The 17,650-nt window shown below is 47.0% G+C and overlaps 1 protein-coding gene across 2 annotated transcripts in view; it reads right to left on the bottom strand.

Moving 5' to 3' along the window:
* Positions 1 to 17,317, bottom strand: part of FLVCR2 (FLVCR choline and putative heme transporter 2) — a 52,612-nt gene extending 35,295 nt beyond the window's left edge. For both annotated transcript variants that reach the window (XM_090271192.1, XM_090271193.1), the window contains exon 1: positions 16,251 to 17,317. In XM_090271192.1, coding sequence (XP_090127318.1) covers positions 16,251 to 16,955 — 705 coding nt within the window. In that variant the 5' untranslated portion in view covers positions 16,956 to 17,317. The remainder of the gene's footprint in view (positions 1 to 16,250) is intronic.
* Positions 17,318 to 17,650: the final 333 nt, after the last annotated feature.

Genomic DNA, 17,650 nt, shown 5'->3' with positions numbered 1-17,650 from the left:
CTTGCTTAACCATCAAACCCTCAGGACAATGTGGTTCTTCTGGTCAGCACCCGGGAGCCTCAGAAACAAGGTCCTAGATCTATTGACTAGAGAAACAGTTTTTGGTCAAACTTAAGACAATGTTTTGGCCTTGGTTGTGTTTTAGGTCTGGACCCAGGAAAGTGGAACAATCCCACAAAATAAATCCTTGCAAGGTTGGACAGAACAACTCCATGGCTGACATCAGGACCAGATGCAATGATCAACTACCCTGTAACCTAGCACTGAACAATCAGGAGCGACCACGGCCCTTACTCCTTTAGTCACCATGATTAATGAGTTTTTTCCTACACAATCTATCACTTAGAAGCCAATGGAGAGCCAGGTCTTCGAGCATTAGCTACTTATGACTCCAGGCATGACACCATCTCAATAAATTCTGACTTTCTTGGTGGCAAACTCCTGTTCATGTCTAACTGGGCTTTGATGTGAGCAGGCAAACAGATGCCTTGGGTCTGGTAACAATGGCCAGGGGCCTGTGTGGGTTATTTTCCGTGGGTAGATGTCTGGGCCAGGATGGGGGCACCCTCAAAAAAGTCATGGATTTTTGTGCAACAGCATGAGGATTCAGGGCCAGCTGTTCCCAGGGCAGATAATATGGTACCTACCCGCTTCCCTAAGGAGACACAGAGGAACTCTGGGGAGAGAAAACACATTTTCACAAGGACTGTCTGAGCCTCACCCGTCTCCGTTTGTTACCACTGATCACTGTCACTTGTGTGGTAAGGCCAGGACCATCAGGCCCTTAGGAGTACACTTCTCACTCCTGGGCCCTACCTCATGATGGTAGGGACGGCATCAGTTCTGTGCTGTACCACCACGTCCATTTTCCTACATGAAGGGAGGAGACACCCTAGGCATGTATTGACTGAAGTGCTGCTTTGTGCCAACCCTTGGTTAAAAAAAAAAAAGGCTTTCCTTGGAATCCAAAGGAATCAGCATGCTCTGTGGGACTGCAGGAGCCACCACGTGGCTCAGCTCAGAGGGATCACATCAGCAGGGATGCTCTGGAATCCAGAGGCTCTGGCAGAGGCTAGAGGCTCCCCCAGCCAGAAAGACCAGAGCTGATTTTGAAATAAAGCACTGACTATAAAGGCAAGAATGCTGAGGCCTATAAGCAGAGGGTGTGGTCCCTAATCCAAGGTTGCACTTCATGACATAGATAGGACATGATTTGTATATAGGAAAGCCCTGTAATTCTCTGAGGGTCATGGGGCAAGTTCAGAGTCTTTTTTTTTTTTTTTTAAGGGCACTTAAAAGCTAGCATTTACACAGTATTACAGTTTCCAAGGCACATCCAGCATACAATTGGAGCCTCCAAACCACCCAGTGAGTTAATAGCAGGGCGCCCACGGTACAGAGAGGCAACACAGCCCTAGGAGGGCATGTCGTTTTCTCCATTTCATAACCGAGTTTAAACAACTTGCTGAAATCACCGAGTTAATCAGTGGCGACATAAACTTCAGAATTTCTGCATTCCCATTCCTAGCCCTACTCTCTTCCCATAGAACCTTGCTGAGCCACAAGGCATTGAGCAGATACATGTCCCAGGAAGACATGGCCTGAGACTGAGGAACGGTCCAGGGTCTGAGGGAATGGTAGGCAAAAATGGGACTCTGTAATAAATCTGACCAAAAGTAACCTCACAAGGTGATCTGATCATAAATCCTAACTGGGTAGGTCATGGTAGATAAGTCATGCCCAGATCTACAAAAGATAAATCTTTGCCTTAAGCAAGCCCTGTCTACCTCTTAATCAAAGTTCTTTCTGAACAATGAGTCAGAGACAGTCCAAAGAGAGGAAAGAATGAGCATGTTTCTCTAAGTTCCTAAGCAAACCTCCAGACAGTGATCATGCCCTGAAAACACAACTCCCCCCACACCACACACACACACATTAGCCTTTGGAGAACCTCCAAAGCTAGCAAGGACGGTCCTGACTCCACATATAAAGCAAGGGGCTGTTGAAATGCCTGTCCCTCGGCCAAACAGCAGGCCAGAAGCTCAGACTGTCTCTCAGTGACCAGGACAGTTACACTCCAGATGCAGGAGGCTAGTGAGGGGCTCAGGGAGAGGAATTGGCTCCAGAGAACCAGGGAGCCCAGATCTTCCCAGGCCCTGCCCCCAGCTCAGCCAGCCCCAAAGAGCGAGGGGCTCTCCCACCTGCTGGCCTCTGGAACATAGTCTTCAAAGGCTTTTGGAAGTGAAGAGGTAGGTGGGGGAGGGGAGGGGAGATTTTCTCAGGGCAACCAGTTATGCACCAAAAGGTAAGAAAGATTAGTAAGAGGGTTGGACCCAGCTGCTTTCTTCCTCCTACTCCCACCCTCAGCCCCCTGAGGTCATGGCAATCACAGAAGATGCTCTGGAATCTCCCCTCAGTGATGAGAAGATAATGCCCCAAAGATAAGGTGTACAGTAATACAGAACACCAGTCATCCATTTTCCCATCCAAATATTCTCAGTCCCCACTGTGGGCCAGGAATGGCCTCTTCTAGCAGCAAGGTCTTGGGAGGACTGACCTCTGTCTTGTAGGGTGGTGACCTGCCCTTGACCTAACTCATCAGCACAAAGAGTGGGCAGGTGGATCTGCTTATGTTCCCAATGTTTAACATGGCACGGAGGAGAAGGGGCAGACAACAAAAGAGCCTAGGGATTGCAGCTGAGATTAGAAAAAGTAGCTGGATTCTAGAGAGAGAAAGGATGCTTCGGTTCCTGACTTTGGCAGGGAAGGAGAGCGTAGATGTGGATTCAGTAAACGTGGAGGGCTTTTACTTACAGGCTTCCTCACTTAACTTTGGTGGCACCATGTGAGGCAGGTTTTGTTTTTTTTTTTCTTTCAGTTTTTACTTTTTTAATTGATTTTGGAGAGAGAGAGAAACATTGATTTGTTGTTCCGCTTATTTATGTATTCAGCTGTTGGACCCTGCAACCTAGGTGTACTTTGATGACACTCTACTCAATTGAGCTACCTGGCCAGGGCCAGGCTTTCTTGTTACAGGTAAGCTGATGCCCAAAGAGAGCAGGTATCCTGCTGGAGGCCCCAAACACAGCTGCCACACTGGCATTCTCAGACTTCAGTGAACATTAGAATCCCCTGGGGGAGCACCAAAACTATGGATTCCTGAGCCCCACCCCAAAGAAGCTATTCCTTTGGGTCTGCCCTGGTGCCCAGGAATCTGCGTTTTTAACAGACACCAGGTGGTTCTGGAGCTGGAGGTTCATGAGCCACACTTACTCCTCCAAGCAGAGCAATCAGCTGCGGGTTTCCCAGCAGGCCCTAGTGTCCCAGGTATGGAAGAGGTGCACGCTCCTGCCTAGATCCGCGGTGGAGAAGAAACGGTCCTTTGAGTGAGCTCACTGACTGGCTCCACAGAGATCCCCAGCACCAAACAGGAAGCCCAGGACAAAGATCTGAGGAGACATAGATAGCTCGCTGGGCAGACACCATCCAAACAAACAGCCCATTGGAACGGGCCCTGCTTTGACATGATGACTCATGGCGGCTCACTTGGTAGTTCTCAGAGTCAGCGGACAGAACAATGGCCTTGTGCACAGAGAGAGCCGCTCCAGAGCGACTGAAGGGCACCCAGCTATGTTAACATAGTCCTCTGGGAAGAAATCAGGAATTCTAGGGCAGAGGAGAAGGAAGGAAAAAGGAGAAAAACTAACCCCCAATCTTGCTCCAACTTCTGTGCCCCTCCCTTCTGGAGCGGACAGGGTCGTCCAATCAAAAGTGGTCTCCTGGAACTGAAAGGGGCTTGTGTTTACCTCCTCTCTAGAGAAGGAATCAGATGGGATGGGAGCCAAAGCAAACACTGCTCCATGATGAGGTTCTGAGCCACACAGTCTAGTTCGGAGAAGTTGGTAAGCAAGTGAAATCCAGCCCTGCTTCCCATCTCCCCCTTCCGCAAACATAGATGGCGCTGCTGCTCTTTGCCCTCAGGCTGGGACAAGGCCTCAGCTTGAATTGTGTGTGTGTTGGGGGCGGGGGGGATTGGGGTTCGGGGTTAACATTTTGCACAGCATATAAAAGGAATCAGATCAGAAAGCAAAAGAGTCTGGGTGAGGTGTCAGAGCCTGCAGGATGCCCTTCCACCTCTGAATGACTAAGCAAAGAGAAAGGTCCTTAGTCCTGCCCTGGCCAGGTGGCTCAGTTGGTTGGAGCATCATCCTGTGCACCAAAAGGTTGCAGTTTCAATTCCTGGTCAGGGCATATACCTAGGCTTTGGGTTCAATCCCCAGTCAGGGAACGTAGGAGAGGCAGCCAATTGATGCTTCTGTCTCTTTCTCCCTTCCTCTCTCTCTAAAAATCAATAAAAAAACATATCCTTGGGTGAGGATTTAAAGAAAAAGGGAAGGTCCTTAGTCCTGCAGTCAAGGGAAGAGAGAGGCTATTAGGATAAGTTTGGGAATGGTGCTGGATAGAAGTCAGGAGACAGAAGGAAAAAAGAAGAAACACCAGCTTTCGCCTTAACACTATGGTTTTTCATCATTCCTGATGGGGCTTCCACCCGCATCCTCCTGCAACCCACTCAGGGCCGTTTGATGTTGGCAGTTGGGGAGCTGAAGTTCAGGGAAGGACATCCTGTTAACGGCATTGCTGGAAAAGGATCAAGAACCAGGCGGGGAAACACAGCTGTGTCCACCTGATAAGCCTGGTCACCCCTCTTCCTTCAGTATAGTCTGAGGTTTGTAAGAATAAGGTCTGATATGTGGAGACTGGTGTCGGCCCAGTATCTATGTCATCCTAGAGACCCCAAAGTCTTGACCACAGACAATAGGACTCATCAACCATACACTTGTAAATGAACACCATCTCTCAGCACCTGCACAGCTTTTGGCTGAGCAGCTCCCAAAAGGGACAAGTCCCCATCGGGATACTGCCTGGAAACTTACTGCAATGGCCTACCTTCCCCTATTCACCCAACACTGGGGCATGCCCTCCCCTTAATGCCCTGCACGAATGTATCCTTGAGCCAGCCAGATGCTGATATTACGGGCAGGTAAGTGTTGGCTTCTCCTAAATCAGGAGCCACTGCAGACAGGAGCCACTGCAGACAGGAGCCAGCTACCTACCTGCCTCTACTGGTGATAGTACTGACAGCATCTGTCCTCCATTTACCGGTTCTTATCTGATAAACTCCGCCAGCTAAGGGTCCTCCATGTATTGTCTCATTTAATCCTCTCTACCTTTTGCAGTAGGCAATATTATCTCCACCCTACAAAAGAAGTCAAAACTTAGATGTGAAGGGACTTGTCTGAGAGTAGACGGCAGAGCTCAAAGTGGTGCTCTCAACCACCTTGGGTCTGACACAGTTCAAGGCACACAGTACTGATTTAATAGCTCTTCCCAGTGAAAGAATAAGATTGGGTCATAATCCCTTCCTTTAGCCACTGGTGCTCTCAAATGAATGTCACCTTAATTACTTTCAGAAAATGAAAACGTGTTTAATAATGTGTCCATTCACTTGGAAGCACCGGTTATGCCCAGAGCCCAGAGATGTAGGACAGATGTATCATGGGTCCAGCCCCCTGACAAGGTCCCCATTTGGTTGGAAGAGGAGGTGGAGGAGGAAGAGGACAGAAGAGATAGGAGGTGGGGGAAACACAGCCCACCAGAAACAAAGGCCAGTGCCCAGTGGGCTCAGCAAGCGCAGAGAAGGCCAGGGGTTCCTCCAAGCAGAGACTGGGATGGCAGCAGGAGGGGAGCAGTACCAGACAGAAGGGAACACTTCACAAGCAGTGGGGGGTTTGGGGGGTTTTCTAGGGATGGTAGTAGTGGTCAAATGTCCACAGTATAATAAGGCAGTCTGCCTCCAAGAAACCACATAGGATGGTCCCCTACGGTATAAAATTTACCATTTTAACCATATTCTTACTGTACTACTGTTTGGTGGTATTAAGTAGTCACATTATTGTGCAACCATGCCCTCCATCCATCTCCGGAACTTTTATCATCTTCCTAAACTGACTGGGTACCCCTTAAATAATAACTCCCCATTCTTTCCTCCCCCAGCCCCTGGCATCTAGCACTCTATTTTCCATCTCTGAATTTTGATGACTCTAGGTACCTGCGGTATAACAAAAATACATTTGGTCTTTGTCCCAGTTCCTGGCACAGAGCTCTAAAAATGTTTGGAATTTCCTGAGTGATAGGAGTGTCTTTTGCTGTTCATAAGGAGGCCCTTTCCAGCACACCTGAGTTTAAGTTAACGAGGTGGGGCTCGGATGAATCTGGGCACAAAAAGGTCTAGTGGTTAGAGTTTGGGAACTTTCAATCCCACCTTTCCCCCCCCTCTGAGGAGAAGAGGGGAGCTGGAAAGTAAGCTCTATTAAAAACTCCTGAACAAGGAAATCCAGTGAGCTTTCAGGTTGGTGAACACGTCACATCCCAGCGGGCCCGGTGATGGTATGGAATGCTTCTCCCCATACCTTGCCCTGGATATGCGCCATTCGGCTGTTCCTGAGTTGTAGCCTTTATCATAAACCAATGAATGTAAGGAACGTGTTTACCTGAGTTCTGTGAGCCATTTTAACAAGTTATAAAACCTGAGTAGGTGTCGTGGGAGTCCCCAGTTTGTAGTTAGTTTGAAATACAGGTAGCCCACAGGATTTGCAAATGGTGTCTAACGGGGAAGCAGTCTTGTGGAACTGAGCCCTCAATTTGTGGGGTCTGCACTAACTCTGGGCAGTTAAGTGTTAAAACTGAACTGTAGAACACCCCACTGGTGTCAGAGAATTGGAGGACTGGTTGTTGTCAGAAACAAAGACATTTCAATACCTCGTATAAGTGCAATTAAACAGCTGTCCTTTCATAACCGGCTTACGTCACTTAGTATAATGTCTTGAAAATTCATCCATGTGTAGCATGTGTCAGAATTTCCTTTCTTTTTTAGGCTAAATAACATTCCATTGTGTGTATATAACACATTTTGTTTATCCATTCATCCATAGATGGACACTTGGGTTGCTCCCACCTTTGGGCTGTTGTGAATGATGCTGCTATAAACATGGGTACGCAAACATCTGTTCAAGTTCCTGCTCTCAGTTCTCCTGGGTACACCTTCTGGACCTCCTGCTTAATTTTGCTGTAAACCTAAAACTTCTCTAAAAAATAAAGTTTACTAAAACAAACAAACAAACAAACAAAACCTGTCCTTTCTTTGTTGAGTGGTTTTGGCACCCTTGTTTGAACATCGTTTGATCATATATGTGAGGGTTTATCTCTGGAATCTATTCCATTGATCTATATATTTGTCTTTATGCCAGGACCATCCTGTCATCATTATTGTAGCTTTGTAATTATTTTTGAAATCAAGAAGTGCGTGACCTCCAACTCTGTGGTTCTTTTCCAAGATTGTCTTGGTTTCGGTGTCCCTTAAACTTCCACATGACTTTTAGAATGCATTTTTCTATTTCTGCGAAGAAGAGGTCATTGGAATTTTGACAGGAATGACATGGAATCTGTGGATTGCTTTGGGTAGTATTGGCATCTTGACAATATTAAGTCTTCCAATCCATGAACACAGGATGTCTTTCCATTTATTTAGGTCTTTAATTTCTCTCAGCAACATTTTACAGTTTTCAGTATGTCTTTCACTTCCTTGGTGAAATTTATTCCTAAGTATTTTCTGATGCTATTGTAAATGGAATTGTATTCTTAATTTCCTTGTGGGATTGTTCACTGTTAGTGTATAGAAATACAATTGGGTTAAAGAGCTACAATTCTAGTTTGCAGAGGGAACAGGGGACTGGCAGGCACATCATGGGGAAGGGACGAGGGCAAGGGTGAGTAAAAGGCTATGAAATTTCCTACCATTCTGATTGTGGTTTTTTCTTGGTTGGGCAATTGCTTGGTTGCTATAAACCTTTGATTTCCAGAGCTCCTACAAAGAAGTCATTTTAGCCACTTTCTAGTTTCTTTAGTGTTTCTGGGGGGGCTGGGGGGGTGAGGGTCTGGAGCATCCCAGTCGACAATCTTGTTAACATTACTCTCCACTGCATGAGGCTCAGTTCCCACTGTATCTTCCCAGAGATAGTTAAGGAACTAGACTGATCAGAGCTGAGAGACAAGGCTGAGAGGATACAAGAGACAGACTGGATAAGAATGGGGCGGGGAGCAGGGGTCCTAGAATGCTACATTGAAGACTCAGGCTTGACTCAATGCCTGGCAGAAAAACAAACTGAAGACAGGCCCGGCAACCCCAGCAGAGTTGAAATTCAAAGAAACAAAAGGCCTTGAGAGAATCTGCAATGGTTCCCCTCACATTCCATCAGGGATTTCCCGCCCCCGCCCCCCCCCCCCCCCGCTAAAACGCAGGGGTTCCCGCACATTATCAGAGCCTTACATGAATCAAAATGATGCCCCCACCCCAAACCCCAGTCCAGCCTCTCCCTGAGGCAGGATCGTAAGAAACTAGGAAAATTCCTTGGCAAGTGGAATGGAGAAACTGAGACAGATAAGAGAGCTGTACAACTGGCCCAGCAATTTACAGCCAGATACAGAAGGTCACCAGAGCAGAAAGCCCTGGCTGCCTAGGAAAGGGCAAAACTGACGCCAGACCTTGACGCCAGGGTGGCCTTTTCTCCCCTGGCATATTGCTGGTCATGATGGTTTAGACCCCCTGACCTTTCCTCCCTAGAGATAACATCTAGGCCTCAGTTGTGTTTCAGCTCCAGGCCCAGAAAAGCAGCAAAACCAGGCCTGCAACTACCAGGACCAGCTGAGGTGACTAATGGCCCCATGTCCAGGCACTGACCAATCAGTACAGACCACGACCCTGAAAGCACACACCTGGAAAAGCTGATGAATATTCTATTGAGATCTCTCCTAAGAGCTCCCCTAAACTCCCAGTGTTTAAAAACCAACTGAAAAAAGGTGAAAGAATTAGCCAAATAACATATGGGCACGATCCATGGCCACGGACAAGTGTGGGGATTGACTGTGGGAATGGGGGAGGGCTGGGTGGAGTGGGGAAAAGGGGGAAAAATTGGGACAACTGCAATAGCATAAACAATAAAATATTTAATTGGCAATAGTCACACCTTGGATAAACTTCATTGGCTACGACAGTGCCACTGTGCAAAGCTAAACAATAAAACATTTAAAAGGAAAAAATAAAGGTCGCATTTTAAGCTTAAACATAAAAAAAAAAAAAAAAAATTAAAAACACTCAAGACAAAGACCCCAGCAGTGCTTGCACACTGGCAGCTTCCCCTTCCCCCTCTCCTTCCCCCACAGTGTGCATCTCCTAAATTCTAAGGGTTCCCAGGAGACTTGGAACCAGGGGAGCAATAGGCAGCGGCAGCTCATCCCAGACTAACCCCTGAACCTGTCTCCAAGGCCCCCTTTTCCCCAGTGAGCCCAAGCAGCCCCACCTAGGTTCTCTCCTGTTGCGTCTTCTGTGCTAAGCCCTTCCTTGTTTCACTGTCCCCAGCTTTAATAAACATACTCTCAAAATCACCAGGATTCATGTTGTGAAATCCTTCCTGCACCAAGTCAAGAATCCACAGACTACAGGCCTGTCCGAGGCAGACCCACTCAGAGCCAGGTCCCTGTCCGGTAAGGACCCCTCAATCTGAAGGGTGAGTAGCTGAGCTCCCAACTGCTTCGACCTGAACATAGGACCCAACATACAGCAAATACATAATAAATCAACCCTGACAAGAACATGGCTCCAAGCAGGAGGGTGCCTTTCCATGGCATGCTGGTCCTCTCATCTGCTTATTTCAAAATGTCTGATCACTATCTCTCCCAGGAGGCCAACTGAGAATATAGGAGTCTGGGCCCCTCCCCACGAGAGTCTGGTTAAGGAGATCCATTTGGAGGCCCAGGCATCTGACTTTTACCCAGGCCCATGGGTGAGGCAAAGGATCACTATTTTCAGGAAGCATTTCAGGTTCCCTGCCCAGATTGCTAACCTCTGAGCTCATTTCCACTGCCCTGCACACTGGTGGTGGCTTTCCCAGGAAGGAACAAGGAGAACTGAAATTCAGTTTTACATTACCCTTCCCAGAAGTCTCAAATACAGCAATTTTATCAGGACCACGGTTTCAAAATAGAATTTTTTTTTAAGTTTTGAATTAGTTATCAGCACTTAAAAAATATTTCATAAGCTAGGCACAGGAAGCCAAAGAGTATATGAATTCTAGAAGAGGATTCTGTGAGGTACGTAGAATAGGCAAATTCATAGAGACAGAAAGTAGAAAGAGGTATCTAGGAGCTGGAGGGAGGGAGCAGGGAGGAGTTATTGCTTCATGGATACAGAGTTGATGGGGAGGATGACAAAGTTTTGGTATAAATGGTGGTTAATGCTCACATACATTGTGAATGTGTTTAATACCATTGAATTGTACACTTAGGAATGGGTAAAATGATCAATATTATGCTACCTGTATTTTACCACAATTAAAAAAAAAATAGATTTCACATAAAAATCTGGATTTCTGGTTTCTCTCGAAAGGAAAACGAGAAGCTCTGACAACACTGGGTCATGCTCTGAATGTCCGAGGTGGGCTGGCGCCAAAGCAGCTGCTGTCGTTAGTTGGGACGCGTGTTCTCGTGTTTGCTGTAACTTCACCACACTCCGATGTCACTGTTACTACGTCATGTTTAAATGATCTGCCTCCCATGAGCATTTGAGGGTCCCACCCATTCTCATTTTGGTCACCGCTAGCCCTGTCCTGCTCTCCCAGTCCCTGCCTATTTTCTCTCTTCTGGTGTAGCAGGGGAGGCCAGCAGGTGGCCCGCCACATGGGCAGGCATTGGGTGTGCCTGGACAATAACAATCAATGGAAGAGAACAAGAGCTCACCTCCCCAAAAGTCGCTCAGACCTTGAAAGAAAGGCCTCTGGCATTAGAAGACCAAGAATGAGAAGCCTGGAGTTTAAGATACCCCAGTGGTCAGGAGTTTGGAAGTCGACTAGGCTGGCCACCTGCCTGCCTCATGACCCTGACTCCTGAGTCAGTCTGAGAAACACACAACCTCTAGGCAATACCGCATGATCAGCCAGCCCGGCAAGCACAGTGGCCTCAAGGCTACAGTCAGTTCCCTGGAGCCCATCTTTGTCTGCTAGAAGCTGATTTCCAACTGCCTGACATACAATGGGGTTCAGGACACGCTACCCCCCAAAATTATGGCACCTTGGCATATTGCATAGTCTATGCTAAAGGAGTTTGAGAAAATAGCAGAAGCAGAAAGGGTGCTCTGATCCTCTCCCTCTCCTTGCTCTTCTTCCCTGAAATAGACCGTAAAACCCTTGGGTGAGAGGCACCCTCCCTAGACCAGAAGGAAGGGAGCTTCCTTATCTCTGAAGACAAAGAGATGCTGCTGACAGGCCTTGCTCAGTTTCCCCTTGTTCACTATAATTCCCTGCCACTCCTAAGCTGTCGCATTCCTCCACGACTGTCCCCTCTTCATCAAACCTGGCATAAGAATGCACAGGTCTGTTTCTTCATTTTCTTATGAAGGCTCCTATGTCACGCAATGCTTACATTAAATAAATTGGGATGATCTCTTGTGAATGTGACTTTGTCAGTTTAATTTTTAGACCCAGCCAGGGACCCTAAAAGGGTCAAGGAAAACTTTTTCTCCCCTACAAATGGCATCACTGTCCCAGATGCGTGCAGGCCAGCCTGGCTACTGAACACATCCCATCACCTGCTGGGAAGGGTGGTTAGTCTGTAAGTGTAAAATACACGCCAGTTTCTAAGGACCCAGTATGAAAAAAGAATGTAAAATAGCTTGTTAATAATCTTATTATATTATGTGTTGAAGTAATACATTGGAGATACTGGGTTAAATAAAATATAGTACTAAAACGAATTTCACCTGCTTTTTAATTTTGTAAATTTACATTTCATATATTTTTAATGTGGCTACTAGAAGATTTAGTTATACACATGGCTCGCATTGGTGGCTTGCATTATATTTCTTTGGGATGGTGCTGTTTTCCACAGCCCAGCCAGCTGTGGCTTCTACAGAACTGGTTTTGTAAGGTAACTGTATTTTTCTTACCTGGAAAGCAAACTGATTCTCTCCTACTCTGTTATCAGGTGGCACTGAGCTCTGAGCGGCCCAAGAGTCCCTAAGGAAGCCCCTTCCCTTTTGGGTGGTGCAGGCTCCTCACGGGGGCTGGAGCTGACCTGGAGATTTCTTTCAGCTCCCACCGCTCCCTCATCCTTGGCCACCAAGCTATCACCAGACTCTAACACAGGCTTTCTTCCAAACCTTGCACAATAACAATGTGTCTGCATCACTCAAAACCCCAGACAATTTTCCCTTGAAACAATGGAACAAGTGTTGCTAAAAAAAAAAAAAAAAAATGCTAATCTGTTACCACCTGTTCAACTGATCAGAGGGAACAGGAAGAGCCTTAGCTGCAGTCTGAGTCTCTTCCCTCCTAGCTCACCTCAGCTCAGGATTTACTGGTTTCTTCTTCCTAGAGACTTGAGACTGTGCCTCTCCCAGCTGAGTTCAGCCCAGCTGCACCACCCTTCAGCAGTTTGCAATGCCTCAGGGGGTTGGGGGTGGGGGGCACTGGGCTGCCCGATTCTAATGCTGGGAGCTTCAGAAGGCAGGAGCCAGGCTCTCAAATTCTAGAGGAAACTGCTGGACACTTCATCACCACCACCACCACTCCTGAGACACGATGGGGAAAATTTGAACCTCAGAATCCTGCCCTCCCTTTAAAAAAAAAATATATGCTTTATCCACGTGAAGACGTGATAGGGGCTAATTATCCACATATACTTCGGAGGTGGGATTGGGTTCAAATCTCCCTTCTGCCACTCAATTGCTATAGAACCCTGCATAAGGTTGTTCCATTTATCTGCCTCAATTTCTTCCCTGTAACAATGGGGACAATTCCACCTATTTCATTGCATTGAATAATTAAATAATGAATGAAAAAGTGCCTTGCACAGAGTAGGTATTTGATAGATATTTAGCTCCCTGCCCCTTCAATTTTCCCATAGCAAGTAGGCAAAGAAAATACTAAAAACCTTGTGGATAACTGAAAATAAATCCTCTATACTCTGATCCTCTACACTTTTTAATTTTTTAATCTGAATCTTGGTGCCTGGTACAATTTAAACATCTGGTGCGAGAACTCAGCAAAGCCAGGAGTTATCTTTGCAGCCCTAGCACAGCACCTGGGAAAAAAGGCAGGAGCTACGTAAAGGGGTTCAGTATAGGCCTCCCCAGGATGTGCTCCTTCGGCATACAAATTATTTTGATCTGAATGCAATTGAGACTCTGCAGATTCAGGAGGAACTTCTGCCCCTCCCTTAACTACCTAGGAGAATTCAAAATGGGGGCCTTTTCAATAATAAGAATTATTACCAGGAATAACCTTGATGACCAATCTATAGAACAGGGCAATCTTCTAATTACTGAGTATCTACTCTCCTTACTGTCCTGTGAATAACCTTCCTTCCCCTCTGAAGCCTCAAGGCCTCTTACCTTAGTCCTAGGCTCAGGATGTCATATAAACCTCATTTTACCTGTCTTCAAACCTCTCACATATGTGGGGTCTCTAACTCCTTCATGTACATGGGGTTCCCATGTGTACAGATGTAACTAAATTTCGTTACTTTTTCTTGTTAATCTGTTTCATGCTGACTTAATTATTTGAGCAGCTGAAAGAACCTAGAATCCTAGAAGAAATTTTCTTCCTCAAATAAGTTAAAGCTTGTTGAATGAATGAATGAATGAAAGAATGCTGGATTGAATGCAAGTAGATTCTGATGAATATATGGAACATGTAAGAAGCACTAGAAGAGAGAGGTCAAAATTATCAGGGGTTTTGCTCATCAGTGTGAAGTTTGCAGTCCATGAAGAATTATTCAGCAAAATGACATTTTAAATCTATTTAACGGCTTTGTAGAGCCTTCTTTCTAAGCAGCGAAGTTCAAGGTGCTTTGTTAATATGTATTTCTCCTCCACTCAGTCATGCTTTACACAGGAAGAAAGCTTAAAACACAGTCTGAGGCTCTGCCCAAGTTCCCATATGCCAAGGTTGCAGGTTCAATCCCCAGTCAGGGCACATACAAGAATCAACCAATGAATACATGAGTAGAACAACAAACGGATATTTCCCTTTCTCTCTCTTTCTCTCTCTCTCTAAAAATCAATCAATAAATTAATCTTTTTTAAAACATGCTGAGAACTAAGTATTTATCTCTATGTGAAGAAGCATAAACAATTCTGTTTTTTCTATGTTTTCTTTTTTAGCTTAGCATGGTGGGTTGAGCCTAAAAGATCAAACTAAACAGGTGACTCCATGATACAAATAGATGCTGTCCGAGTGTTTTTAAATGTAAAATTCTTAGCATTTCCAGGCCTTTATGGGGAGTAGGGGTGATGGGTGAATAACTATTCTTATTAAATTATAAAGATATATCTGGGTGTTAAGTTCCCTCACTGGTGTGTGAGGAAGGATATGAAAACCTATTAGTTTACCCTTAATGGTTAGCAAAACAACTGTTGGATTCTCTGATCTCACCAGGCCACCAGAGGGCTTCTCCCAGTTAAGTTCTGCCCTCCCTAAACAGTGACCTTGTCCATATCCTGTTCTACTGCAAATAAGGAGATTTATCTCTCCAGAAGCTTGGAAGGTCCTGCCCATAACCCCTACTCCTCTGCTTTACCCTCCTAAAAAGGAAAAATCCAATAAAGTCAAGCCCACCGGCAGGGCTGCAACGGGGGTGTTAAAATCCCTAGTCACAGAGGGTTGAAGATTCCATTCCCAGTCAGGGCACAAGCATGGGTTGCGGGCCAGGTCCCCAGTTAGGGGTGCACAAGAGGCAACAACACATTGATGTTTCTCTCCTTCTCTTTTTCCTTCCCTTCCCCTCTCTCTAAAAATAAATACTCTTTAAAAAACAAATTTCAGTCACTTCACCTTAGAAGATTGGGTAAATGTCACCCTCAACACCTATTTTTCAGTTCCCCTGAACAAGATCCATCTTGTTTCGCCCTCAGACTTCAAATCAATTCCATCTTCAGAACATTTAAACAAACAGGTAAAAAAAAAAAAAAAAAAAAAAACTGGGTAAAGGATTTTATGGTGCCTGTTTGTGTGCTACAGCAGGCCTCCCTGTGTGTTCTCATTGATTGTTTACACTGTTACCCAAGTGGGAACATTTAGCTCAAGTCAACTTCCTGGTGGTGAAGATGAACAGAATGAAAATCTGCCTTTAGAGAAGTTTTGGAAATGTCTGACCCAAATGAACAATTTCTAAATGAAAGGTTAAATTTTTTAATGCAATAAACAAGTAAGAGAAAACAGGCCTATAAAAACTAAGGATTACCGGTCATTTTTAAACACAGAGCCACAAATGAGTGAGCTTTGGGAAGCAGGGAGACCAGGAGGCAGAAGTCTAAAAAAAGAAGAACCCCATATATAATTTGCTTCAAATATTTGGAGAAGACAATCAGATTCATAACACTCCCAACTTTCTGGGTCATAACCACATTGAAATGCAAAGAATTTGAGATGCTCCTTTCAAAAAGAAGGAAAGAGGAGGAATTAAGAGATGAGCTTCCCAGGGCTTTCCAAGGTTTCTAGTCTTTGGAAATTCAGAGTGAGAGTTCTCCTCTATTCTGCTGAACTTGGCTCTAAACCAGAGGGAAGGAGTTTGGCACAAGACATTGTTCCTACTGTCCTGGCTTCAGCTGTGTATAAAAGAAGGAAAGAACAGTGCCAAGCATGATCAGGGCACTGCTCTGCGATTGCATGTGGTACAGGAGATACTGCACTCTAGGAAAGCTCGTTGGTCAGGCCAAAAACACCTGCTAAATCCTGATGGTACCAGAATAGTCTGACCCCCTGGAGCTGCTCCCAGAGAAAGGGCAGCTTTCCTGAAGTCAGAGGTCTTAAACTGGTGGACAGGTTCAGGAATAAAATCATCAAAACATTGTATGTTTCAAAAGCATGCTTTCTGTTAGTGGAGGAGAAATTGCGAGTGGAGGGAAAAAAACAAAACCCTCCTTTTGTTCCCTCATCACTTCTCTTACACAGTCACCCAGTCATAATCACTCACTCACACCATCAGTCACACCCAGCCATAAAGTCACCCAGAGTCACAAACACAGTTGAGGTCAGAAAATTAGTTTCCCACAGAGTTGAGTACAGTTAGATAAAATTAAACACAGTCCCACAACGATACGATGCCCATTCCTCTAATCACCCACAAACTCTTCTACCCACCTGATTGCCAAAGACAGCTATGGAGCAGGCCATTGAAACTTCATTAGCCCCGAACCAGACAGAAGCGATGCGGGAGGGCATACCCAGGATGAAAACCTGGGCCACGGAGCAGATGACCTGGCCCAGCACAGTGACTGGGAAGAGATGCGGCTTCAGGCTCCCTAACTTCACCCAGGCCCCCAGGCAGTTGAGAGCGGAGCCGGTGAGGGCGATGGTGCGCAGGCCGAATTTTTCCAGCAGCCAGGCCACGGGCAGGAGTAGAGGGATGTAGGTCAGCATGTAGCACATGGACAGCCAGTCGATGGCAAAGGCACTGACCCCGTAAAAGTTCATGAAGATGTTATTGATGGAGCCATACTGGATCCACTGGAACGCGTTGCACATGGAGTAACAGCTAAACACCAGGACCACCACCCAGCGGCGCTTGCTCACCTTAATCACACTGAGGTCCTCGGGGCCCAAGCTACTGGGTTGAGCCGAGACACCGGGTTGGGCCAAGGTACTGGGTGAGGCTGAACTGCTGGGGTTCGCAGAGATGCTGGGGTGGAAGGAGACACTGGGATGGGCCGAGACGCTGGGGTCGGTAGAGATGCTGGGATGCGCTGAGACGCTGGGGTGGGCAGAAATGCTGGGGTCCGCCCAGAACGCTGACTCCTGCTCAGGGGTGCCATCCCGCTCCTCCAGGTTGGGATCTAAATTCACCATGACCACAGCCTCTCCTGGAGCGCTGGACAGGTGCTGAGAACTCCAGCAGTATTAAGAGATAGTAGCCTCGGCTGGTCCCCTAAAACTGCTGGGGCTGTTGCTTCCGTCTACCCCAGAACAAATGGGGACCCAATCCTGCGTGAAAGCCAAGAGTGGGCTTCCCAACGCTCACCTCCAAGCTTCTGCCCTCACTTTTCCGTGGGGCCAGCTGTCCCCGACCGCTGTCCCCCAGGCTGGCCGCGGCGCCCTGAGTCCGCCTAAGGCGTCCTGGCCACGTTCAGTCCCTTCGGTCTAGGAAAAGACCTAGCTCCTAGCGCAGCCACCTCACCGGACTCCGTTTGCTCCCAGGCCGGCTTGGGGCCGCGCCCCTTGGGCGCACGTGACTGCCCCGCCCCCGTCCCGCCTGGCTTCTCTCCACCCCACCCCCTCCGCTTCCCCTCCCTCCCACCTTTTCAAACCGGGCGGGCCTGACCGCCCAGTTGTTTCGCCACAGTTTGAGGGGTGCATTCCTCCTCCACGCCCCGGGCGCCATGGAAACTGCCCGGTTAACCCCCACCCCCTGCACTGCCCCTCAAATTCATTTGCCCCCTCCCAGAGGGCCACACGAGAAAACCCCGTCCTCCTTTCGGAGGTAACCCTCCAAATAGTTGCCTCGCGCCAGTCCACCTCGTCCGCGCGCGTGCACCAATGCCCGG

The sequence above is a fragment of the Furipterus horrens genome, unplaced genomic scaffold (genome assembly GCF_987537825.1).
Source record: "Furipterus horrens unplaced genomic scaffold, mFurHor1.1.pri manual_scaffold_3, whole genome shotgun sequence".
Lineage (NCBI taxonomy): Eukaryota > Metazoa > Chordata > Mammalia > Chiroptera > Furipteridae > Furipterus > Furipterus horrens.
This window is presented reverse-complemented; position numbering and strand designations above follow the sequence as displayed.